General features: G+C 41.3%; 1 protein-coding gene across 5 annotated transcripts in view; it reads left to right on the top strand.

The window, feature by feature from the left end:
- The first annotated feature begins 72 nt into the window (after window positions 1-72).
- Window positions 73-24,695, top strand: part of MSH3 (mutS homolog 3) — a 133,459-nt gene continuing 108,836 nt past the window's right edge. Inside the window, exons 1-8 of one of the 5 annotated variants that reach the window (XM_071802577.1) lie at window positions 73-226; window positions 2,255-2,378; window positions 3,401-3,624; window positions 7,717-7,929; window positions 10,468-10,584; window positions 11,333-11,452; window positions 12,737-12,880; window positions 13,911-14,077. In XM_071802577.1, coding sequence (XP_071658678.1) covers window positions 2,270-2,378; window positions 3,401-3,624; window positions 7,717-7,929; window positions 10,468-10,584; window positions 11,333-11,452; window positions 12,737-12,880; window positions 13,911-14,077 — 1,094 coding nt within the window. In that variant the 5' untranslated portion in view covers window positions 73-226; window positions 2,255-2,269. Of the gene's footprint in view, window positions 279-2,254; window positions 2,379-3,400; window positions 3,625-7,716; window positions 7,930-8,483; window positions 9,984-10,467; window positions 10,585-11,332; window positions 11,453-12,736; window positions 12,881-13,910; window positions 14,078-24,695 lie in introns of those variants that run through there. The other 4 variants (XM_071802576.1, XM_071802575.1, XM_065860988.2 and 1 more) reach the window with 4 other exon arrangements.

Raw genomic sequence — 24,695 nt, 5'->3', positions numbered from 1 at the left:
CCAGCCCAGCGGCGGAGCGCTGAGGCGGGAGTTTGGGCGGAGCGCAGCGCACCCGCGGGCCGTTCCGTTCCCTTCTCTTCCCTCGCCGCTCCGCCCCACGCTGCCGTCGCATCCGGCGAGGGACGTCTTGCCGCTGCCGGCGGCCGGGACGCGGGTCCGCCATCGCCATGCCGCGGCGGCAGCGGCGGGAGTGCGGTGGCGGGGGGCAGCAGATGGTGCTGAGCAGGTTCTTCGGATCGGCGGGAAGCGGCGGGGAGCAGGGCGCTGTCCGGCAGACGGTGCGCCCGGGATGGCGGCGGTTTGGGCTCAAGGCGCCTGGAGGGCCGGGCCGGGCGGGAACCCTGGTGGTGGTGGTGGAGGCCCCTCGGGGCTGTCTGGTCACCCCGTGTCGGAGTCACCTCAGGAGGGATGTCCAGAGCTGGCCACAGTCCTGCTAAACGGGGCTGCTCTGCGGCGGACCCGCCAGCACGCAGGGCCTTAAGTGTTGCCAAGGCTTCCCGCAGCACCTTTGCCTCGTGTAACACCGGGTAGCGATAGCTCTTCTTTCAGGAGAGAACCAGGATGTGCCCGTGTTGCAGGAAATGAAGTTTGGCATGGGTGCGGTGGGCTTGGCAAAGCCCGTGTGCCTGTCTGTGTCTCAGGTGCTTCGCTCCCTTGCAGTAGTGTTGGACCTTCTGCCACAGGTTCTGCCTCCTGGTGTGGTTGAGCATCGTGGGCCTTGGGCAGCTCTTAGTCTGCTGTTAGGTGCAGGGACAACACTGTGTGCAGTGAACCACCAGCCTCTCCCTGTCATAGAATCACAGAATGGTTTGGGTTGGAAGGGAGCTTCCAAGCTCATCCAGTCCTACCACTGCCATGAGCAGTGACATCTTCACCAGCTCAGGTTGCTTAGAGCCCCGTCCAGCCTGGCCTGGGATGTCTCCGGGGATGGTTCATCCACCACCTCTTTGGCCAACCTGGGCCAGGGTTTAACCACCGTCATCATAAAAAGTTTCTTCCTTATATGTAGACTGACTCTCCCTCTATTAGTTTAAAACCATCGCCCCTTGTCACCACAGGGAAAAAAATTGCTGTCTCTTAACAATCAGACTTCATTCAGAATTTATCTTTTTCAGTCTCCCTGTAGTTGATGTTTCTAGCCCTTTCTGGACCTGGAAAGGTGCATGTTTCTTTTCACCTGTGTCTCAAGTTAACCTTTTTTATTCTCTCTGGTCACAATATATTTTGAAAAGTGCATGCTATCTTGTCCATGGAGAAAAACTGCTCCATAATTAGTATTAGTCTGGTGGTATATTATAGTGGACTTGGAAGGGAAGCTATTTGCCACTTGTGTGGGCTATGCATATGGGTATATTATGTACAGGCTATGGGCTTAGTTGCTGAGGGTGGAGTTGCCACTTAGCTATAAGGAGATTGAATTTCCCCAGTAATACATTTAAACCACCTGAGATTACCATATGAAATGTGGATAGCACCTGTTGTGTGTTTATCGGCAAAGTGAAATGGTAATGTGTTTATACATTGTTGCAGTTGCAAGTTACTTTATATTTGGTCATATTTCCTGCATTCTGTCAAACAATATATCAATGATGAACCAATATACCTTGGTGAATTTTCTGTTTATGAAGTGTTGAAAGTGCTTATGTCAAAAGCCACATGAGGAAGCAGCAGTTGAAAGTACTGTGTTCTATGCAAACACATGGCGATGGTAGTTAAATGTTTAGAGATAGTTTAGGAAAATCTTTTAAATCCAGATTAACACTTCCAGAATGATGTGAAGAAGATAACTCTTACCTCATTAGGATGTAGGCCATAGGAAGTAGTGCCTCTCAGAGGCAAATAGCAAGTATCTGTCAAGAAGTGGGCTCTGAACTGTAGGAATGAGGATTTGAAGAAGAGATTTGATTCAGACACAGGGTGGTAGTATGTGGTATGATGGACAAGTCTGTTAAGTGCTGGTTCAATTCTCTGCCACAGAAGTAGCTCTTAGGTGCCTTTTGAAAACATGGTAGCTGCAGGTGTTTAGTTTCTAGTACAACAGCCAGCTTACTCACAGAATGCATTATTTCTTTTCCTCTTGTAGCCTTGAACTTCAGGTGAGCTATTTTATAAAAAACAAATGTAGGTAGTTAAAATAGTGATTTCATATATTGTAAATTAATTTTGTATTATCTCTCTGATATCGTTGGGTCCATTATTGTCTTTCATAGAGGGTGGCAAAGAGGAAAAGTAACTGAACTTGTTTATGTTTCAGGCTTCTGAACTTGGCATGAAAAGGAGAACATCAACTGAAAGCAATGAGCCATGTGAAAAGAAGACCAAGGCACGGCAAATTACTCTAGAAGACTTATATAATCCACTCAAGATTCAGGATAAAAGTCAGTTGACTGTAAAGAAACCTTCAAACATTTATACCAAATAAATAGTTTTTCATTATCCAATGTAAAAAAGTTGTTGGCAGATACTATAGGAACTGTCTCTTAAGCGTGAGATAGATCTCTGAAGAGCTGTTATGAGCATACTAGCTATAATGTTAAAGCACATTTCTGTGGTTCAGAAGCTGGGTATTTGAGCCTTGCTCCGGAATAACTCTGCAAATCCCCTTCAACTGACTCAGCTTTAACAAGTTGTTCAGTCAGTGAAGTTCAAATGCCCACGCAGAAATGCTACAACTTCCCTTTCTGTGTTGGTTTAACAGTCTGTCTTTTAGACTCAGGTTGAAGCATGACTGGTACCCAGCAGCTGTGTGGAGTCTGGCCTGTGACTGAGATACCTAAAGGCTGCCTCAAAATAAATAGTTCTAAGGCAGTGCTCTTAGCTGTGAAGTGGTAGCCACTTAGTTATATTGAAAAGGCCCATGCTCCATCTGGCTTTGAACGAAGAATTTAACTAATTAATGAGGCTAGTAGGAAAATCGGTGAATGTAAAGTTCTTTACACTTACTCTTCACTGAAAAGAATTAGCCTCTGTAATTTTTTTAAGGAGGGAATTATATACAGTTTTGGGGGTATGATGTTTTGAAGGATCTCTAAGACACTATCAACTAGCAATGCTATCTGCTTAAAAACTACTGAAAAACATACCATTCGTGTTCCAATATCCTTGGCTGATTTCGGGGCTTTGCAGTTACCAGTCCAGAACATAGTTTTACTTCTTTTCCCATGTATGAAGAAGCATTTGAGTGAGGAGCATTGATTTTCCAGGGAAGTTAGCCAAACTGATTACATGCACAATTCTGTTAGGCTAGCAGAAATACTGCAACGGGAGGGGAGAAGGAATGTAGGAAAGAGAGCGACAGAGCAAAATGGTTGTGTTCTGTACTTACTGATGTCATTCTAATAGACGTTCTGTTTTAGAAAATAAGTTGCTAATATGTTTTTGTTGTGTATTTTTCCTGAAGAAGAACCTGAGAAGTGTGAAAGGCCACGTATATGTTTGCAAACTCTAGACAGACTGAGAGAATTCTGCAGTGATTCAGACCAGCAGTGTAACAGAGTCCAGGAGGTTGGTTTTCAGAAGAAAGAATGTCTGAGTTTGGAAAAATGTCCCAGTATTATTGGGAGAAGTTCAGAACTGAAAAACTCTCTTCAGTCTGGGGACACTAGCCCAAAGGTTGCTCAGAAGGTACGTAGAGCTTTGGTCCACTGCTGCACAGATCACTTTTTATGGTTTAAAAAAGCAAGCTTTGGTGCAACATTCCTTTTGTGTTTCTGTGTTTTGTCATGAAGTAGTGCAGCGATACCCAACAGACCAGTGTTTGTGGATGGATGTTTTCCTGGAACTCTTACCATAGTGAGGAGAATGCCTCTTAGAGTTCTTCATTGAAAAAAAAACAGTAATGAGATAGCAGAAACACTGCAAGTGTGTGTTATGATTGTGAAGGAACCTTGAATATTGTAATAACAAATGTTCAGTGTGGCCCTTTGCTCAGTTTGCTTTCATATCCATCAGTTTTGATATGCGCTGTAAAATTCCCAACAGTCCTTCTTTGTTAAAGTATGATTTAGAATTATTACTGGGACGAAGCTTAATCCAATTGTTAATAAATATAACTACTAAAGGTATCACTATTCTCTTCATCTATGGAAGATATGGGTACCTCCCTTGAAAAAGTATCATTATGATTCAAGTTGATGAGAGTGTAGTACTACTTTGCTTCTCCTTTTATTATGGAACTAATTAACATTAGTTAATTGATTGTTTCGGGGCTGACCTTGCTCAGTTTGAAGTATTCAGGTTGTAAAAGGCATCTCATGGCTTACTGTGGTGATGCTGCATTGGGACTCAGCTGCTCTTTAACAAAGCTTTATGTCTGGATTTCAGAAGGAGGGAGGTTGTTTGCAAAGTTGTATAGTCCATTTAACCTTCCTTGTTTGAAGGTCATGACCTTAAACTGTGGTGTCTGGGTTGTGTGAACATGAGATAAAAATGAGAATAGTGAAGTGAAGAGCTTGTGGCAGGAGATTTCTGTTATGATAAGGGCTTGAGATTATGAGGTGTAGTCAGTTGGAGAACAAAGAAAACTGTTTCCTTTTCTGTCCCTGTTTGTTGAGGGTTAAGATTGCGGGGTGACAATCAAACCCTGGCAGATGTATTGTTAACTTCCTCTCCCCCCCACTTCCCCTTTTTTGCCCCTCCCTCTCCCCCCTTCCCACTCAGGACAGGCGATCAGGAGGGAAAGAAGGACAGAGAGAAGAGAGTTGGAAAAGTTAAAGATGTTTTACTAATGCTACTAATAAGAATAGAGAAAATAATACAAAATATACAAAACCAATCTTGTAAGTCTCAGCAGCTGCAGAGCCAGCACCCAAAGTCCTGGATTAGACTCTGTAGCCAACCGGAGCTGGATTCAGTCTCTCACTAGGCCTCAGTTCGCAGGGACGACCAGCAAGGTCCTCTCCTAATGTCGGCCATAAGCAGAAGGGAAAAAAGGGAAAAGGGAAAAGCATGAGATCCTCGTGATCTCCCACTTTTATATGAAGTATTCACGTGAATGGAATGTTATACACCATTGGTCAGTCTCTCAGTCATCAGTTTCTCGTTGCCCCTCTCATGAGATGTCCATCCGTGCTTATCAATAAGTTTGCATTCCATTGCTAGGTTTAACCAAAACATGTGTTGGGTTCTCCAGGAAAATGCAGCTAACATGAAGGCTTTAGCTGACAGGCAAATATTCACTAAAAGAGAAACTTGTTTTTAACAAAACCAGGACACTGTTTAAAAAAAACCTTGTCTGTCTGGAACATCCTAATTTTTGACCCTTTGTTCATCCAGTTACATTGACACCACATGCTGTCCCTACTAATTTAATCTGTAAATCATACTTCAGCATGTCTCATGGATCTTTGAGAACCTATTCTAGATGCTGAAATTGTGTAATGTATGTATTTTACACATGCATGTATGTGAAACATAGATGAAGAGTATTTTTTCTTAGTGACTTTCTCTTCAGTAACACTGGAGACAACATGTGCCTGGTATAGATTGTTTGTTAAAAATGTGTGGTTTACACTAGCTGTTGTTACTGCAGATTGGATGAAGCTTTGAGCAACCTGGTCTAGTGAAAGGTATCCCTGCCTGTGGCAGGAAGGTTGGAACTAGATGATCTTCAAGGTCCCTTCCAATGCAAACCATTTTGTGATTCTGTGAACTGCAGTAGAAGTGCATGGTTGGTGAGCAAAGGCCCGTCCACCTCTCTCTCCACCAAGCTAAGATGGTTGTTTCAGCAAAATTCAGGTTTCTATATCTTTATTAATCTTCTGTGTAACAGCTAGTGCTGTATTTCTACCTTACTATTTTGAAGTTGGTTTCCAATGAACTAACACTGGTGCGCTTTTTATAGCAGTGTTGCCACTGCATATTCATATACTTAGACGCTTGTCACCAAACAGCGCTCAGGTCCACTCAATCATAGATTGTCTGTGAGATGATAACAGCTGTTAAGTCTCCCTTCCTAGATCTTGAGGAAGGTAATTTTTAATCATGTGCAGAGAGACTCTGCAAGCAACATGTAATGAAGTAAAAGTAAAGAGCAATTTTTTCTTAGTATACTCAGTAGATGGTGAGCACTCATGAACCTACTTGACAAAGCTTTACTATCGTTTTTCTGTATAAGACACCTACTGAGTTTATGCTGGCCAGACAGTCATGTGGGGAAGGGCTGGCCTGCCTTCCTTGGAATGACTCATCTTACATGTTGTGTCTTGCTTTTTTCTTAAAATTATAACATTTTTATTCGAGTAATTTTCTTCTAAATTCCTTGAACTACTAACCTACAGCCATCTCAACAGTTCAATTTACATGTATGTTTTTGCTTCTTTTACTTTCTTTTATGACCTTATATCATGTGCTTTGTCACAACAATTTTCTCTGTAACATGAGACAAGGTCATCCCACTGGCCTGGCACAGACCTTGGATCGAAGACTGCTGAATCCTTTGGCAGAGGATTTTGCAGTGGAGAAATCCGAGGTCCTGGGGCCATCTGAGTTCTAGACATGATACAGCTTTGTTTGTGCCGGGCTATGTTGTCTGATTGTCAAATGGGTCATCCCTTGATGGTGTGTGATTCTGGGAATTTTGCAGTTCACTCTTAACAATACAGCTAAATGTTCTCTTTTTTTCCATTTTTTCCTGACTGCATTCTTTGTACAATCCCATGACCCAAAGTATATAATTTGTACTATCTCTGTTTCTTCTGAGTTACCATTCCTTCTAAACACTCTGTTGATTTTGTTGCTTGTAATCTAGATGGGACAGTTGTTAGAAATTGAAATTTACCAGGTTTATTTGCAGATACAAAACCTCACAACACAGCCTGGTGAGTCATGCTTTGTATAGTCATAGACTTTAAAAACTTGTAGAGGGTTTTGTCTTTGTGTTTTTTTTTTTTTTTTAACCAATTTTATCAGTACTTTATATTGTGATATAACTGAGGAGGGACTTTAAGTGAAGTGCACCTTGTGCACTGCTCTTCTAAAAGACTGGGTACATCATCCTGCTTAAAATATAGAACAAAAAACAAAGTTGTAGAGCTGAAGTTACTTGGCTAGCATAGACTACATAATATCATTGTAAGTGATAAACTGCTGAGACAGTGGACTCAAAGCTTTAACTGTTAAACAGCGTTTTATAAACTAATATAGATTTTCTGTGTTTAAGAATAAATTATTTTGGGAGGCTTGCTGAGTTTATGTAGGAAGGGCAGGCTGGAGAAGAAATGCGGTTTTGGTACTTGTGACAGTGAACTGAGACTTGTATTGAATTGGTTTATTTTTTTATTTACTATGGATTTCTGGGACATCATTAATCTCTCTGCGCTGCAGTTTCTCATCTGTAACTTGGAGTGGTAATTCATCCTTGTTTTTGTATCTGGGCAGTTTAGATTGCCCAGTCTTCACAACCTGCATGTCTCTTGATATGTGTTTTGAGAGCTCATGATACAAGAGGGATCTAATTTCAGCTGAGATGTCTAAGGACTGTTGTAAACCAACTCAACTAATCAATGCAAAATCTTCGCCTTTCATGGCTTTTTAATTCATTTTCATTTCAAATAAACTGTATTATCTACATCCTACTTTAATAGTGTTGCTGCACTTCTTGGGGCTATTTACTGCTAGAACAATCTTCAGCTCTATGGTCAGTGTGAGTGAAGGTCAGCAGGGATGACTGATTTATTTGATGATGCCTAACTATATTTTTCCATCTTTTATTTACAGGAGGAGTCGCGCTGTGATCTTAGTCAGTTTTCTGCATCTTTTAAGTCTTATGAAAATACTCAAAATACTTCAGATACAAATATTTGTAAGAGAACCAAAAGCATTTACACTCCCCTAGAACTTCAGTTCATGGAAATGAAGAAACAGTATAAAGATGCTGTTTTGTGTGTGGAATGTGGCTACAAGTATCGCTTCTTTGGAGAAGATGCAGAGGTAATTTTTGCCAGGGTTACAGAAAGATGCTTGCATTATGTTAGTGTTGTACTAGGTCTACAGCCACTTCCAGAAGGAAGGATTTTGGGGGGCTTAAGTTTTGTGGTTTTTTTAAATACTTAAGATGAAAAAATCTCTGCATGCTTAAATTGAAGATGCACACACTTTTTTACCAAAATAGTGTTTATAATTATGTAACCATATGGTAGTGCTTGTTAACTTAAGATGTGGTCCTAGAATAATTACATGTCAGAGTAAAAGCTGAAACGTTTTCAAGTGTGAATTCTCTATCATGGCCCAAAACTCTACTAGGAGTATTTCAGTTTGGAAGACAGTGGAACAAGTGATGTAAAAGTAAAGGAATACAGCTGGTGTATCCTGGGTTCTGAAAGCATCTTGGATACATGTTCAGATGTGGCACTTACATGTTCCAGCTCTGTAGGAAATGGACATACTTTGCAACAAGCATAATTTTACACTGATGGTTCATAGATTTTTCGTAATTCCAGGGAGGTGTCACGGCTCCAAGCCTGACAGTATTCAAGAGGTGATGGACAATGCCCTCAGACACATGGTGTGAACTGTGGGGTTTTCTTATGCAGGGACAGGAGTTGGACTTGATGATCTTGTGGGTCCCTTCCAATCCGGGACATTCTATGAGTCTATGATTCTACTTCATGGAAAAAGAGTAGCAACGTTTGTTAAAATGTTACATTATAATGTATGATTTGTAATTTTTTTCTGCCTCTTGACAAAAAGGTAGGTGTTCACTGACAGGGAAGATGGTCTTAAACAGGAACTGCAGTCAAGCACTGAATTCTATACATGGATAGTATATTTCTGGACTGTGAGTTCACCAGCAAACTAGTAGACAAATTACACAGTACAAATTAGATCAGGAAAATTAATTCATAGTAACTTAGCAACGTTTCTAACTGGTCTCCAGTGTGGAAATGGCACAGAACAAAAATTAAATTGGTAGCAATGATTTTGGGACAGAAAAAACTCATCATCCTGTCCCTGCATATGACAACCCCACAGTTCACACCAGGTATCTGAGGACGTTGTCCAGTCTCTTCTTGAACACTGTCAGGCTTGGGGCTGTGACACCTCCCTGGGGAGCCTGTTCCAGTGTCCAGCACCCTCTGGGTGAAGAACCTTTTCCGAATGTCCAACCCCAACGTCCTCCAGCACATCTTCCTGCCATTCCCTCGGATTCTGTCATTGGTCACCAGAGAGAAGAGATCAACACCTTCCCAATCGTCCTCCCCTTGGGAGGAAGCTGTAGCCACCATGAGGTCTCCCCTCAGCCTCCTCTTCTCCGGGCTGAAGAAACCAAGTGACTGTAGCTGTTCCTCATACGGCTTCTCCTCTAAACCCATCACCAACTTCATGGCCTCCTCTGGACACTCTCCAGTAGCTTAATATCTTTTTTACCCTGTGGTTCCCAGCCCTGCACACAGTGAATGCTCCAGGTGAGGCCGCACCAGTGCAGAGCAGAGCGGGACCATCCCCTCCCTGCCTGGCTGGCGATGCTGTGCTGGATGCACCAGGACACAGGTCCCTCTTGGCTGCCAGGGACACTGTTGGCTCATGTTCAACTTGCTGTCTTTACAGCCAGGACTGCCGTGTCCCAGGTGCAAAATCCAGCACTTGCCCTTGTTGAACTTCGTGTGGTTGGTGATTGCCCAGTTCTCCAGTTTTTCCAGATCACCCTGCAGGGCCTCTTTGCCCTCAAAACTGTCAACAGCTCCTCGCAATTTTGTGTCATCAGTAAACTTCAATCCTTCAAATCGTGAGCCTAAGTCGTGTATAAAGACACTGAAGAGTGCCTGCCCTGTGGAACCCGCTAGTGACTGGTCACCAGCCCAACACGACCCATTTACTAGAACCCTTTGGGCCCGACCTGTCAGCCAATTGCTTCCCCACTGCATTGTGTGTTTACCCTGCTGTGTGCCGGACATCTTGTCCAGTAGAATACTGTGAGAGACAGTATCAAAGACCTTGCTGAAATCCAAAAAAATCACATAGTCGGGCTTCCCTTCGTCAATGAGGTGGGTAACCTTGTCATACAAAGAAATTAAGTTTGTGAAGCAGGACTTTCCCCTCGTGAACCCGTGCTGGCTGGGACTAATGACTGCGCTATCATTCAGGTGCTTTTCAGAAACGCCCAGAATAATCTCCATAATTTTTTCAGGCGCAGAAGTGAGACTGACAGGCCTGTATCTAGCTTCCACTTCTGTTTGATACTGATTTTTCATTTTTTTAATTAATTAGCTAGCTTAATTCCATCCTTATAACCACAACTGAAATAAATCCATTATTTTTGCATGTTTGGTGCTCTGAAAATTATTTGACCCTCTGTTGAGCTGTTTTGCAGTATCCACGTGTTCTGTGTAGGTGGTTTATCTCATGGTCATAAAGATCAAGGTGCAACGTAAAAATCTGATGTGAAGTAGTTGTGCATCAGTAGTATCACAGAGATGAGCTCCTGAATTGTATTTTGAAATATCGGCTGACTCTTCTTCTGCTTTGCAGATTGCAGCTAAAGAACTGAACATTTATTGTCATCAGGATCATAACTTTATGACTGCCAGTATACCGAGTCACAGACTGTTTGTCCATGTGCGGCGACTTGTAGCAAAAGGATATAAGGTTATTGCTGGCTTTTATTAAATGATGTTAAGTACAGAATAGCACTGAAATAACATGTACTTGTACCAGGGTCTTATTTGAACTGAGAAGTGGGAAACTCATTATCATCTGTTTTTGCAGTTAAAAATGGATAACTTTCCTTTCTTTCGGTTTCACTATTTTGGTCTCATGAAATTTAAGTAGATTCAGTCTTCCTCTCTTTTACAGAGAAGTATGTTTGTGTTTAGTAGAACAGTTCTAGAACAATTCTTTCTCTCAGTTTTTATCAAGCCTTTGTGCTAGATAAAAATACATTTATAGATCTGGTCTCTCTCTTATTTATCTTCACATCCTTATTTTTCTTTTCCCAGCCCATTTTATTTTTCTCTTTTCCTTACTGTTGTTGATCCCTGTAATTCTATGGCTTTCTGTTGATACATTTCTGCTTACAAGAAAATAACTTTTTGAATTTAAATTGATGGCAGTGACCATTCTCTGGCCACTGGCAGACTCCAGCTAAATTGTTTCAAAACAGGACAAGAAGCGCAGGGGCAGTAGCTGAGGGGGCAGTTAGAAGTGGACAGAGTATAAGGAAAAGCAGTGCTTTATAATCTCATTAGTAGGATTGGTGCTAGCTTCTGTGCTTGCTGCTCAGCTTTAGTGATGCACTTGCTGTTTGCATGTCTTAAAAGATCACCCTATTTATAAAATAAAAAAAAAAATCCTTTATTATCAAAGATGACTCTTTTCCTTGTCTGTATGGCTGTAGGTTGGAGTAATAAAACAAATGGAAACTGCAGCACTGAAGGCAGCTGGAGAAAATAAAAGCTCTGTCTTCAGCCGGAAACTGACTGCTCTCTACACAAAGTCTACGCTTATCGGAGAAGATATCCTTTTCCAAGAAATTTCGTTTCACTCTCTAATGTTTGGTGTATGAGGGACCATAATTGTAGTGTAGTGACCTAGATGGAACATGGAGTAGCTAGTGACTGACAGAGAGGGGCAGCAGGAAATAAAGTTCCTTTAATTTTATGTTGTCATAAAGCATCATGCCGGCTTTATAAAGAATTTAATCTCCTCGAGGCTTTAGGCTTGTTGTGGAACAGCAGAGGCTGTGTTTACTGCAGTTGCTTTCTGAAGTCAGAGAGTGGATTTCCCAAGTCTCCAGTGTTCTGTAGGTCTTGTCTTCAATTTGGTGTTTTACCAGATTGAGAATGCATAGCATTAGTTATTCAGGAGGGTGTGAAGAAACAAGAATTGACTGTTTGGTATCAACAATTTGCTTGCAGTGACAAGAAGGTAATAAAATCAATGGACCGTTAAAAATCTGGCTACATAATTAAGTCCTGACTGTTGTAAAAAAGAAAATGCAAAAATGAGGTAGAAACAGCTTTTTAACCACTGAAGTTATTTTCTTAATTACTTTCCGTCCAGTTTCAGTTTTCTTATCTACCTCATGATTTTTTCTTTAATTTCTTTATCTAGATAGCAAGAGCTAAAAACATTGTTAGATTAATGCCCGTGAAGTTGCACTTAAGGAGTGTATCAGGGAAGTAGTTAACACAGTCGTGAGATATTTTTTTGAAAACTTCTAGTGGACTTACAGACTCTCCTGTAATAGCTGGCAAACTCCATGAAGTCAGGCTCAGCAGTATGACCCAACCCCATGGATAAATATGCAGGAAGTGTTTAATGCAACTAAATTAATCTTTTCCTTAGCTGTGGACTTCTGTTTAACTCAGGGTATTGCCTGCTTTTCAGTTGCAGCATACCTAGTGCATTTAGTTTTTTTTCTAGTGCCTGTGCTTTGAGGATGTGAAATCAAAATGACCAGTCGAGTAGCCCATGTACAGAATCAGCTGCTGGTTTAACTTTTGACACAGCTGCTCTTGCCTGAATGAGGAGATCCACAGACATAGTCAAAGACGGCCTTCACATGAGCTGATGAAATCTGTGCATCGTGTAACTGCCTGTCCTGTGTTGACTTCAGTCCTCACGCTGACAGTCGTCTAAGGGTCACTAAAATAGTAGGAGTCAAACTAATAAAAATGTAACAGACTTTCAGTCTAGAAGGCCCAGTACAAAATCTAGTCGAGAAGGTCTTAGATCTAGGATCTATGAAAAATCCACCAAAATCTGTGTACTATTTTATTTTTTTTAACATTTGTTACATGTGTACCCTTTGCTGAAGCTAGATGATTCTGTTGATGTTGAAGAGGTAACAGCAGATGTCCCTGATAACTACCTCCTCTGTATCTGTGAAAATGGAGAAAACTTAAAAGACAGGAAGAAAGGTGACGTTCTAATAGGCATTATGGTAAGTTAGTTTCACAGGGGAAGCAGTATTTTAGGATTCATGTTGGCTTTTTTTGGGAGATTGTTTCATTGCTGTGGGTGTTATGTTGGGGTTTTTTTTTTTTTTTTTTGAGACGGGTGGTTATAGTCTTAATTAAATTTATTATTCTGTCCTGTCATTCACTGTTTGGGTCTTTTTGGTTTTTGGTTTTGGTTTTGTTTTTTTTCTTTTTTTTTTTGTAACACTGTGCAGTTTAGGTAAGATACCATCCATGTGTGAATTTTGATGGCTTTATATTTGAAAACCACAGAACAGATCTGGGGTTGATAGTTGAATACTCCTGATACTGTTTTTACTGCTGTTTCACTTGAAAACATATTTGTGTTTAACCAAATACAGACAAGTCTTTAGTTCAGATGCTTTACTGTCATGAAAGTTTAAACATTTATAGGGTCAATATTTTAAAGCTTGTGAGCACTTTTTTTTCTTCTATAAATACTGTTCTTCAGAGGAAGAAAGTGACACTTTTACTGTTTACACTTCAGATTTGTATTTTCTTTTATGGTGAAGATTAAAACCAGGATTATTTAGCTGGCAAAAAAAAAGTGATAACTAAAGCCCAGTTTGATGGTAATTCATTAATTTAAAAGCATCTCAATTGTGCTCGTATTTGAATGTGACAGTGCAGGTGGGAGAGAACAACAGCGTGTGCTGGGATGGCAATTAGTTTCAAGGCTGAATTGCATGTACTTTCCATGGACTTTCAGTTGCGTAGATTTGCCTAGCAATAAAAGTTGAGCAGTGATGGACTGATGATAACAGGAACATATTTACATTTTTAAGGTGTTGTTCTTGTTTACCAAGACAAAATTGTGGTAGTCTTTTGAAGTTATTATCGTATCATAGATTGATCTGCTACTTTCACTAAGCATGTGAGTGCTACAGAATTTTGTGCTGTGTAGCATAAATTTTCTTTCTGGTTTAACAATTTGGGTCACTGAAGCACTCCTTGAAAATGTAAATATTCAATGCATTTTTTTTTATTTAACAGGCAATCCAACCAACTACTGGAGAAGTAATTTTTGACAGTTTTTGGGACAATGCATCTCGCCTACAATTAGAGAGTCGGATATTGCGCCTGCAGCCAGTTGAAATAATACTTCCATCTAGCTTGTCAGCTCAGTCTGAAAAACTCATCAAGAGTATAACCTCTATGAGGTATGTTCCATGGGCATTTTGTTGTGTGTTCGGTTTTTTTTTCGGTTTTGTTTTAAATTACAGCATAGCCATTGGTAAAGTTTAGATCCAGAAGAAACATGGATGCGTATTTCTCTAAAGGCCCATTTCAGAATGCCTGTAGTTTGCTGCTTGCTTGAAAATTCCCCATATCCCAGTGAGTTTTGGGCACTCATTCTTAAATTGTATTTAGACTGAAATTCATAGCTTCTGTCTCAGGCCTATGAAAGATTTGTGTGCTTAAACATTTGCTGTTTTCATTTAGATCACCTTGCTCCCACACTCTGGATGATGTTGAAGTTATTTTTATGTATTTATTTATTTTATTGTTATCTGTTGGATTTATTTCATGCACTTATCTTAAGGATCTGCACATGGTGTTATGTGGCTGCTTTTCTTGTTTGTCATAGTCTTACGCTCTGTAAAAGGCATGGAAGTTTTTCTAATAATGTAGATATAGAAAACCTTTGCAACTGGTATTTCATTCTGTTTGCCCTATTACTCTATCTTGAACCTGGATGTAGGCTTGGAAGTATTGTGACTGATCATCTGTTTATATTTTATGTTCTCTGTGTATTTCAAAAGTGAATGTTACATGTTTTCTCTATCAGTTCTACTGTGGAAGGAAAAAACAATCCTCTGAATGTATGTGGTGAACTTGTGAAATATTTCAGGTGCAATTTTTGTGAGAAAATACCAGTTTTTCACTTTTTTATTTTTCTGACCATGCAGCTCTGGGCTGTAGAGGAGTAGCTTAGAGCCTGGCATTTCCATTTTGAATGAACTAGTCAGAAAGGATGATATTGTTCTTCTGTGTGTCAACAACACTGGAGCTAAGAAAGTCAAATAAGAATGAATGTATTACATAGGCAAAGTTTTGTATTGGGGTGAAGATACGAATATCATCACCCTCCCATATTGTAAAAGTAGACAAATACATCACAGTCAAATGAAGAGAAGCCACCTGACAGCCAAATCTGTACCTTGGCTACCTCACTTAAACTCTGCCCAAGTCACCATCTTGTAGCTTCCCCTAATGCTCCAGATGGCTGAGCTGCTTAATTAGTGTGCTCCACAGGCATTCTTTTCCTCAACCACCAGTGTAATCCTTCTTCGTCCCCTTTTATTAACGAAAATGTTTTTATTTATTTATTTGTTTGTTTGTTTATTTATGGGGGAAAAAAAAAGGAAATCTGACATGAAGTAGTGGGTAGGCAGTCATCCAGAAAAGCTAATTTTGTGGCACATCTAGGAACTTGCACAGGTGTTGCTGTACTTGGCTGTCAAGCTTTCAAGGGCATGTGTTTGTGAGAGGCAAGACTTAAAGGAGGGACTGGAAGTGTCTGATTTGGTGTGAGGCATCTTAAGAAAATCTGGCTTGTGAAAGTGACACATTCATCATCATTCAGCGGTGTTGTCATGCTTGCACTTCTAGCAAAGAGTGCTCTTGTCATACTAGGCTCTTCAGTTCCCTCAGCTCATGTATGGACTGCAAAGCAGTAAGGTCAACTCCATTGAGATGTACTAAGCAAGTAATACCAATGTATTGCCTTGTAGTAATATGGCTTGTTAAGGCTTCAGCAAATTACCAGTTAGAAAGTAACAAACATTTCCCAGTTGCTAACAGTTGTACATTTTTGCCTTGCTGATCCTTTGATAACTTTCTCTTTTGCAAACCAGTTCTCTAGGATTACACGCAAAATATTTCTAAATATATCATAATGAAGACTAACAGTTCATATTTTTGTTTGCCCCTTTTTTTTGGTTGCTGGTATTGCGCACTGACAGTTTTGTGGAAGCCAGAGGAAGGTAAAACAATGTAATAAACTGGCAAAGCAAGTGCATTTTTTAGAAAATAGTAGTTTAGTCATGTTAAGATAATTCTGATGAAGGTTGGAGAGGGTGATTGTATTCTTTTTCTTTCGGTTCTGCACAACTTCTCGTTTCTATTAAGAACAAAAAATAGCACCCATTATCTGGTTTTGTGAACAGATATTAGTTTGTAGCTTTTTCCATTTTCTGGTAATTTACTAGGCAGCTCTCCAGTCTAAATGTCCTTAATTACATGGAAGTGGTAAAAAAACCCCAACATGTTACTTCAATACACTTCAGCAGCGTTATTTCAAAACCAATTCTTCCTGGATTTTCTTGTATCAAAGGTTTGACCACTAGATGGCCCTGAAGTATTTAAAATTTATTCAAGGGGTTCCAGTATGTTGCTTTCTTGTGCCTTTAACTAGGTTTCAGTGTTCATATATATTTATATATTTTTTTTATACAGGCAGTAATTTTATTTTAATGCATGTTGAGTGTTCTGTAGTATTCAGTTTGGGTTATTGTCCATTACCCAGTAAGTTCATTCTTTGTCTGTTCTTTTTTAATAGCTCCTGGTGAGAATCATCTGTTAGCTGCAAAAGGTTTCAATTATATACTTTTTTTGAAGACCCTTCTGACTAAACCCATGGGAACCAGGTCGTGGGTTTCAAGAAGGTTTCTCATATCTTTGTGTATTTATAATGCAGTGGAAAACTGTGGCGGTAGCAAATTCGACGAATCCAGACGCCGGCATAAGCTCTTTGATCGAACGGGCGGGCCGGGCGAGAGTAAGGAGTCTAATTCAATGTGAATTTACCATCCGTACTCTTTAATGAACTCTTAAACAACACTGAATATCAATGTCCCCGAGACCACGTTTTTCCAAGCCTTATATACTCTATACCAAAAGGCCATGCGGCAAGTGCAGGCTACAATTGGTTACACTCACAGTCACTCATGCCCCCCCACTATGGTGATTGGCTGCAGGGCACTGTTCACAGACTGTTCATGCGCAGCGGCAACGCCCCTCCTGCAGCCTGGGTCGAGAGCAGAGCGGCTTCTGTTTACTTTCCTTTTGTCACTGGTGTCTCAGGGAAATCCTTCCGTGTAGCACAGCCGCATCAAGCCCTGGCTTGTTCACAGCACACAGCCAGAGACTCTCCACAATTCCTCCTTTTTTTTTTCTTTTTGGACAAGCCAGGATTGATTAGCTGTGTGTTCTAATCCTTTTTTGATATGTGATAAGAACCAACTTATACATAACATATAAATAACAACAACAATCAACGTAAACAGTGCACTTTGCAATAAACCTGAGGTATTCCATTGCCATTTAAATATCGCAATGGATTGATTAAACAAATTCCAAGAACTTTGGTTTAAAGATACTCAACTTATAACAAACGATGTGCTGGGTGTTGATAAACTTACTTAAGAGGTAGTGGTGTTTAAAGATCTACTTATATAACTATAGTACGCATACATGTCACAGCTAAATCAATGCAAAGGTTACACCTCACTCTGTGACCTCCGAAGGTTCTGCTGCAGGGAGTTGACTTGGTTGAGTTTGTTTCAACTCCGGCTTTACTGCTCGGCTTGGAACCCACAATGGACCTTGATCTGTGGAGAGACACATATACCCTCTACCATTAAAAATAACAGGTACTGGTCCCTTCCACAATCCAGTGGTGGGATCACGATATCTCACCATGAATTCCGGTAAAGTGTTTTTCCTTCCTAGTCTGATCTGATAATGATGAATGATCACAGGAGGCTCCTCATGATCTCCAGTTAGACATAAATAATTCAAGGTAAACAACACCTTTGCTAAACGCTGTTGACAATCTAACTCTTCCTGCTTCTGTTTGCTCAAATACCCTTTAATCATTTGATGTGTTCTCTCGATGATTCCTTGGCCTGTTGGGGAATGAGGTATACCTGTAACGTGTTTCACTCCCCATTTCATTAGAAAAGTTCTAACTTTCTGGCTAACATAGGCACGCCCATTGTCTGTCTTAATCTTTTCTGGGACACCCATTACAGCAAAACAAGCTGTAAGATGTTTATATACATGTAGTGCTTTTTCTCCTGGTAAAGCAGTAGCCCATATCATTTTTGAAAAAGTATCAATTGTGACATGCACATATTTAAGTCTTCCAAATTCTGGCACATGTGTCACATCCATTTGCCATACTTCTAAGGCTTTTAAACCTCGAGGATTGACACCGATTCCTATACCTAACATCTGGCTTCCACACTGAGGACATGCCTGTACAATACTTCTTGCTTCATTTAAAGTTAAATCGAATTGTCTTTGGAGACCTCTGGCATTCTGATGAAAGCTCTCATGACTTTGTCTCGCTTGTTGGAATTTATCTGTTGGAGGCATGTGCTGTACTGAACTTACTAAACTATCTGCAATTTGATTTCCTTCACCTAGACCAAGATTCCATTGATGACTGCGGATGTGAATCACACAGCAGGGTTCTTTTCTTTGATTTAAAATAGCTCTCAATTGTACAAACAATTTTCCTAATCGAGGATTATTCGATTGTCTTAACAGGGCATTTTCCATTCTGGGTATTACACCTGCTACATACAAAGAATCTGTGACAACATTTAAAGCAGATTTCAGCCAATTATTTAAGGCCCATATTACTGCCGTGAGCTCTAAAGTCTGCAATGAATCCTCTTTTGAACCTTCAATTAAATGCTGTTTCCATTGACTATTCTCTTGCCAGACACATGCTGCCTGGTGTCTTCGTTTTCCTGCATCTGTATATACTGTAAGGCCTTCAACAGGTTTTGCTTTTACTTTGCTTCTCTCTAACCACTGATTTGTTCTAAGGAATTGCCATAGTTTACCTTTTGGTTGTCGTGAATGTACCTTGCCTATAAATCCTAATAATGCATTCTGTATAGGCATCGAATGTCTCAGCCACCATTCTAAATCGGCTCCATTTATCGGAATACTGATGTCATCTGGTTCCTGACCGCTAATTTCTAATATTCGAGATCTTCCTTTTCGAATCAATTCTCCAATTGCTTCTGGTCTCGTTTGAATACTGAATTTTGGTTGGACACTGAGAAAAATCCACTCTAATAATCGCAAATCATTTTCTGTTTTCAATCTGACAGTGGCACAGAAGGAAGAATCTGTAGCAACATCTATGGGGAATTCCCCGTTTTTGTTTTGCCACTGGCAGATGATTGCACACGGATGTTCTAGATTGCTAATAAGGAGGGAAATTGGTCGATCAGAAAGTCTTCGGCTAGACCAATTTGTCTGTACTTTTTGTATAATATCAGAAAGACATTTGAGATGCACGGACTCTAAGCTTATTTTCTTAGCTGGATCACCTCCTTTTAGAAGTGAAGTAAGAGGTGCTATATCATTGTTAGTAATGCCTACGCAATTTCTAATCCATTGTATGTCCCCTAACAATTTTTGGACATCATTTAATGTTTGTAAATCAGTATGTAATTCAATTTTTTGTGGACGAATCTGTGCATCACAAATGGACCAACCAAGGTATTTCCAAGGTGCAGACTTTTGAACTTTCTCTGGAGCTATAACCAACCCCTTTTCTTTGAGTTTGATCGTAATTTGGACTATGGAACTTTCTGTGAACTCAGCGTGTTGACAGAACAGAATATATAATGATAAATAATTGTTTGTTTCCATGATGCACGAATAGGTTGAAGTGCCCATGCAACATACATTTGACACAGTGTAGGAGAATTTTTCATACCTTGCGGTAGCACTACCCATTCATACCTTTTACCTGGTTCCGCTTTGTTTACTGAAGGCAGTGTAAATGCAAAACGCTGTGTATCTTGTTCATGTAAAGGAATGGTAAAGAAACAATCCTTTAAATCTATAATTAGAATATGCCAATTTTCTGGTAACATTACAGGTGATGGTAATCCAGGCTGCAAAGCACCCATGGCTTGCATTTGATCATTTACCTTTCGCAAGTCATGTAATAATCGCCACTTTCCACTCTTTTTTGGTATTACAAAAATTGGGGTATTCCATGGACTAATAGAAGGCTTGATATGGCCTGCAACTAATTGCTCTTCTACTAATTCACGTGCCTTTTGCAGTCGCTCTTCTGTTAATGGCCACTGGTCAACCCGAACTGGGCTATCTGTTAACCAGGTCAATGGAGGGTTGGGCAACTGCTTTCCAGTGACCACTAAGGAAAAGGTGAAGTAGTTAACACGGCACCAAGTTGCCCCAAGACGTCACGGCCAATAAGCGCCTCAAGGCTGCTTGGCAATTCCATTACATACACCCTAAGGGTAACACATTGACCTTCAGGGAAGCTAATGGAAATGGGATCAACACTTATATTTGGAGTAGTTTGACCCCCTACTCCAGCTACAGTGGAAGAGATTGATTTTTGAAGTTTCCAATTTCGTGGCCATTTGAATTGACTAATGATGGAGACATCAGCTCCAGTATCAAGCATTGCATTTACCTCTACAACAACAGTAGAATCAGATTGAAATAGTTGTACACGTAACATGGGACGCTGAGTCATTGATGAGGTGAAGCAAACTGCAGGACCTGTCGATCCAAATCCTTTATCACGCCTTTCTGTTGAGGATGCTGGAGGGACTCCTGGAAGCATTGGTAGGCAGTTTTCCAGTGCTACTACCTGAGCTATTCTACTCCCAGAAGGAATAAAAATTGGCGGATGCAGAGTGTAGGCCAGGATTTGAACAGTTCCTGTGAAATCTGCATCAATTATACCTGGTATTACTATAATACCTTTGATACTAGCAGAAGAACGGCCAATCAATAGGCCTCCAATGAGACTATCTTGTCTAAATAAAGGTCCTTTAGCATTCGTTGGTATTCTATGAATTGCAGTATTGGTCAATGTTATATCTACTGCTGTCTCCACATCAACTCCGAGGCTTCCTGCGGTGCTTGGCTTGTTGAGGTGAAAGAAGCCTGGTTCACGGTTGGTCGCTGATTGGGATACAGGTTCGGAGATGTTCTTTGTGTCCTCGCGCGCACTCCGTTCGCGCTCACTTGACCGTTTCCCGATCTCCGGCAAATTTTTGTAGCATGAGTGTTAGACTGGCATCTGTCACACCAAACTGCTGCAGTACAGTTCGTTCGGACGTGTTCTTTACTTCCACAGCGATGACAGGAATTGTATGATGATTTACAGAATTTATTTGTTGATCGCTGAACTGCTGCTACAACTGGTTGCATTGTAGATGAGACTTGCTGGCTAACTTGTCGGAGAGATCTCTGCATGACCCCTTCGAAAGCGGCAGCCATCACCTCTGCACTTCGGTGTTCTTCTGATCTGGCTACTCGTGTCAGCATTTGTTCTACTGATGATCCTGGTGGCAGAGTTGCTAATATTTGTTTAGTCTTTGAATTTGCATTATCAAAAGCTAACAGCCGAAACATTTGATTTTTCATTTCTTCTGATAAGTCCGGATTTTGCATTACTCCCTCATGTAGCCGGTCAATAAAATGTGAGAAATCTTCTGTGGTGCCTTGGCGTATTCCTCTGAATGAGGGAGCTAATGGTCCCGGTAAGGTTAAGAAGGCATCTAGGGCAAGTTGTGCAGCTTTTCGGTGAATTTCAGCTGTAAATCGCAGTTGAACTTCTATGGTAGCATACTGTCCACGACCTGTATAGGCATCAGGTACCACATTGGTTAATGGGTCATTTGGACTGGTGTGTTTTGCTGTTTCTTGCTGCGCTCGTTGATACCAAGCTGATTCCCACAGGAGGAATTGCGCTGGAGTTAATAATAGGCGCATTAAATTTTGACAGTCCATGGGACACAATAAGTCAGCGGTAAAAATCCAATGCAGTATTTGTCTGGTCGCTTCTGAACGTATACCATAGTTGGTGATTGTTTGTTTTGCTTGCTGCAAAATTTTCCAATCGTGTGGTTCCCATACCGCTGTCTGAGTGTTCATATTTTGAATTACCGGTAGGGCTAATTTTGCTGGAGACCAATCACCTTCTAGAATGGCATCTTTGATGACCCCTGACCATCTGCTACGTCGGGGCTGCGGCTGGTCAGTAGAGTCTATAGGCACCTTTGATTGCATTGTTTGTGAAGGGCAAGCTGGTTTTTGAAACTCAATTTGTTCCTTATTTTTCTCTACATTTGACACTCTTAAGTTAAGTTGTTCAAGCTTGTTGGTAATGACTTGCAGTAACTGCTCTACTGCTTGGGGTGAGCCCAATGATGTAAGAGGAGGCTCACAAAAAACTTCCGCGGGTGCTTGCGGAGGCAAAGTTTGAGGCGGCCCCGGCCCCGGCGCCGGCGCCGGCGGCCCGGCCCCCACGCTTTTCTCGGAGGCAGGGGGGGCGTCCGGCTCGGGGCAGGGCAGAGGCGGAGCGGTAGGAGGAGGGCGGCACTCAGGGCCTCCCACATCCGGACAGTCGACTAGTTGCACTTCCGCCTTCTTGGCACATTGCCCCAGAGACTCGGAGGGGGAAACTTCCGGTTCTTTGTTTACGAGCCGCGCAGTTTCTAATCCGCGTTGCAGATCGGATTGTGAAAGTATTGGCTGAGCCGGGACCCCGCGACCACCCCGAACGGCAGGCAGACCCCACAGAGTAGCCCACAGGCCCCTCTTTTCTTTTGGACGACAAGTTTTATCAGTCCAGGTTTGTTCTGGGACAAGCGCCTCCGCGGCTCTTAGGGCGGCACGTTGTTCCGATTTCAAAACTTCTAATGATTCTAATACGGTTTTCCACAATTCTCTCACAGCTTTAATTTCTTTCTCTTCTACCCCTCTGATAGTTTTGTCCCACATAGTGTCCCCCACTGATCTCCATTCCGTTGGGGAAAACAAAAGTGGAACTTCCCCAAAGTGTCCCCACTTCTGAGCTAAAAAAATCAATGTGATTAGCTTTTCCTGTGACGATTCAATACCTCTCTTAGAGAGAATAGTCGTCAGCAGTGCCGCGGCTGTTTCAATATCCATTATCTTATCAGCGCGGTCTTAACGTAGGATGCGAGTGGCCAGCTCGACTGGTGCCCGTCTTTTGATACCGGACTAAGCACACTATCCCACACCCCGGCTTGGCTCCGTTTTTATGAACGCTGCTCACCGCAGTAATTTCGATCCGGAGCGATATGCTTTGCTAACGATCCATCCTTCTGCTACCATATGTAGATCCGAAGCGTTATGCTCTGCTAACGAACCATCCTCTGCTACCAAATGTGGCGGTAGCAAATTCGACGAATCCAGACGCTGGCATAAGCTCTTTGATCGAACGGGCGGGCCGGGCGAGAGTAAGGAGTCTAATTCAATGTGAATTTACCATCCGTACTCTTTAATGAACTCTTAAACAACACTGAATATCAATGTCCCCGAGACCACGTTTTTCCAAGCCTTATATACTCTATACCAAAAGGCCATGCGGCAAGTGCAGGCTACAATTGGTTACACTCACAGTCACTCATGCCCCCCCACTATGGTGATTGGCTGCAGGGCACTGTTCACAGACTGTTCATGCGCAGCGGCAACGCCCCTCCTGCAGCCTGGGTCGAGAGCAGAGCGGCTTCTGTTTACTTTCCTTTTGTCACTGGTGTCTCAGGGAAATCCTTCCGTGTAGCACAGCCGCATCAAGCCCTGGCTTGTTCACAGCACACAGCCAGAGACTCTCCACAGAAAACCCCTGAATTTATAGAAACAGGGTACAGATGGGAGAGAAAAATAGTACCAGGAGGTGTGTACAGATTGGAGTCATTAAGGGCATGTAAGAACTGTACCAGGGGCTGTCTGAGTAACTCAGGGGATGATTTGGTTTTGGATGTTGCATATTAGAACTTCTCACTGAGTGACCAAGGTGGTGTGGCCAAGGTGTCCTCCAGCACAGAGACTGTGCTGGTGGTTATTAGAAAACCCACAGCATTTAGTCCAGATAAATCACTGCAGAGAGCAGTCATAATCTGGTTCAATGGCTGGTTATATTTGCAGAGTTGAAAGTATCTGTGTGCTTTCCTTCCATTTCTATACATATATTTTTAAAAAATATACAGAGATCAAATATGAATATTAAATACTGGTGTACGTGTCTCTCTGCCTTTATTCTACAAAAATAAAGTGTACGTATTTCCTCCTTATGGAATGCTGTGTTTCCCTTTTCCTGTTCTCTTGTTGCCACCACAACTATGTCCAGGCTCAGCGATGTCATTCACACTGTTTATTGGTGCTTCTGTTTTGGTGTTGTGCACGTTTTCACAGTCAAATTTACATCACAGAAGGAAAAAGTAGCTGAGTTGCAGGGTGCTGCTGTTCTAAATTTGATTTTATCAGAAACGAGGCAAGTCGTCAGAAAGGTTTTAGTGTTTTAATCTGGTTGATAATCACCAAGAGCTAATACTCAAACCTAAGGAGTACTTTGCAATGGTATAAGTTATTTCTGTGCATTAATGTAAAATAGCTGTAAAGAGTTTTGAGTCAAATATGAAAGTGCAAGTAAAATACACAATGGAAAGAAGCCTTCTCACTTTTTAAGTTATATGCAGTATAGTGAAAGTGAAAAGTTTGCTTATCCTGCACATCAGTGGAGAAAATACTTTCACTTTCAGCCTGTAAACAGGGTCTTACAATAGGAAGAATGAATCACATTTTACAGTAAGTTAATAAATGACCAAAGCAGCAGAAGAGCTTTTTAAAGAACTGTCTAAGAGCAGCAATTTGAGCTGTGCCCAAGAAAGCCGTTTGCAGTGTAAGATTTGGTCCCGGTTTGAAGTTCTGCACGTGTAAGGTAGGCATGCACATTAA

Source organism: Patagioenas fasciata, chromosome Z, assembly GCF_037038585.1.
Source record: "Patagioenas fasciata isolate bPatFas1 chromosome Z, bPatFas1.hap1, whole genome shotgun sequence".
NCBI lineage: Eukaryota > Metazoa > Chordata > Aves > Columbiformes > Columbidae > Patagioenas > Patagioenas fasciata.
The sequence above is the reverse complement of the archived record's forward strand: the minus strand, read 5'-3'. Positions and strand labels throughout refer to the sequence as shown.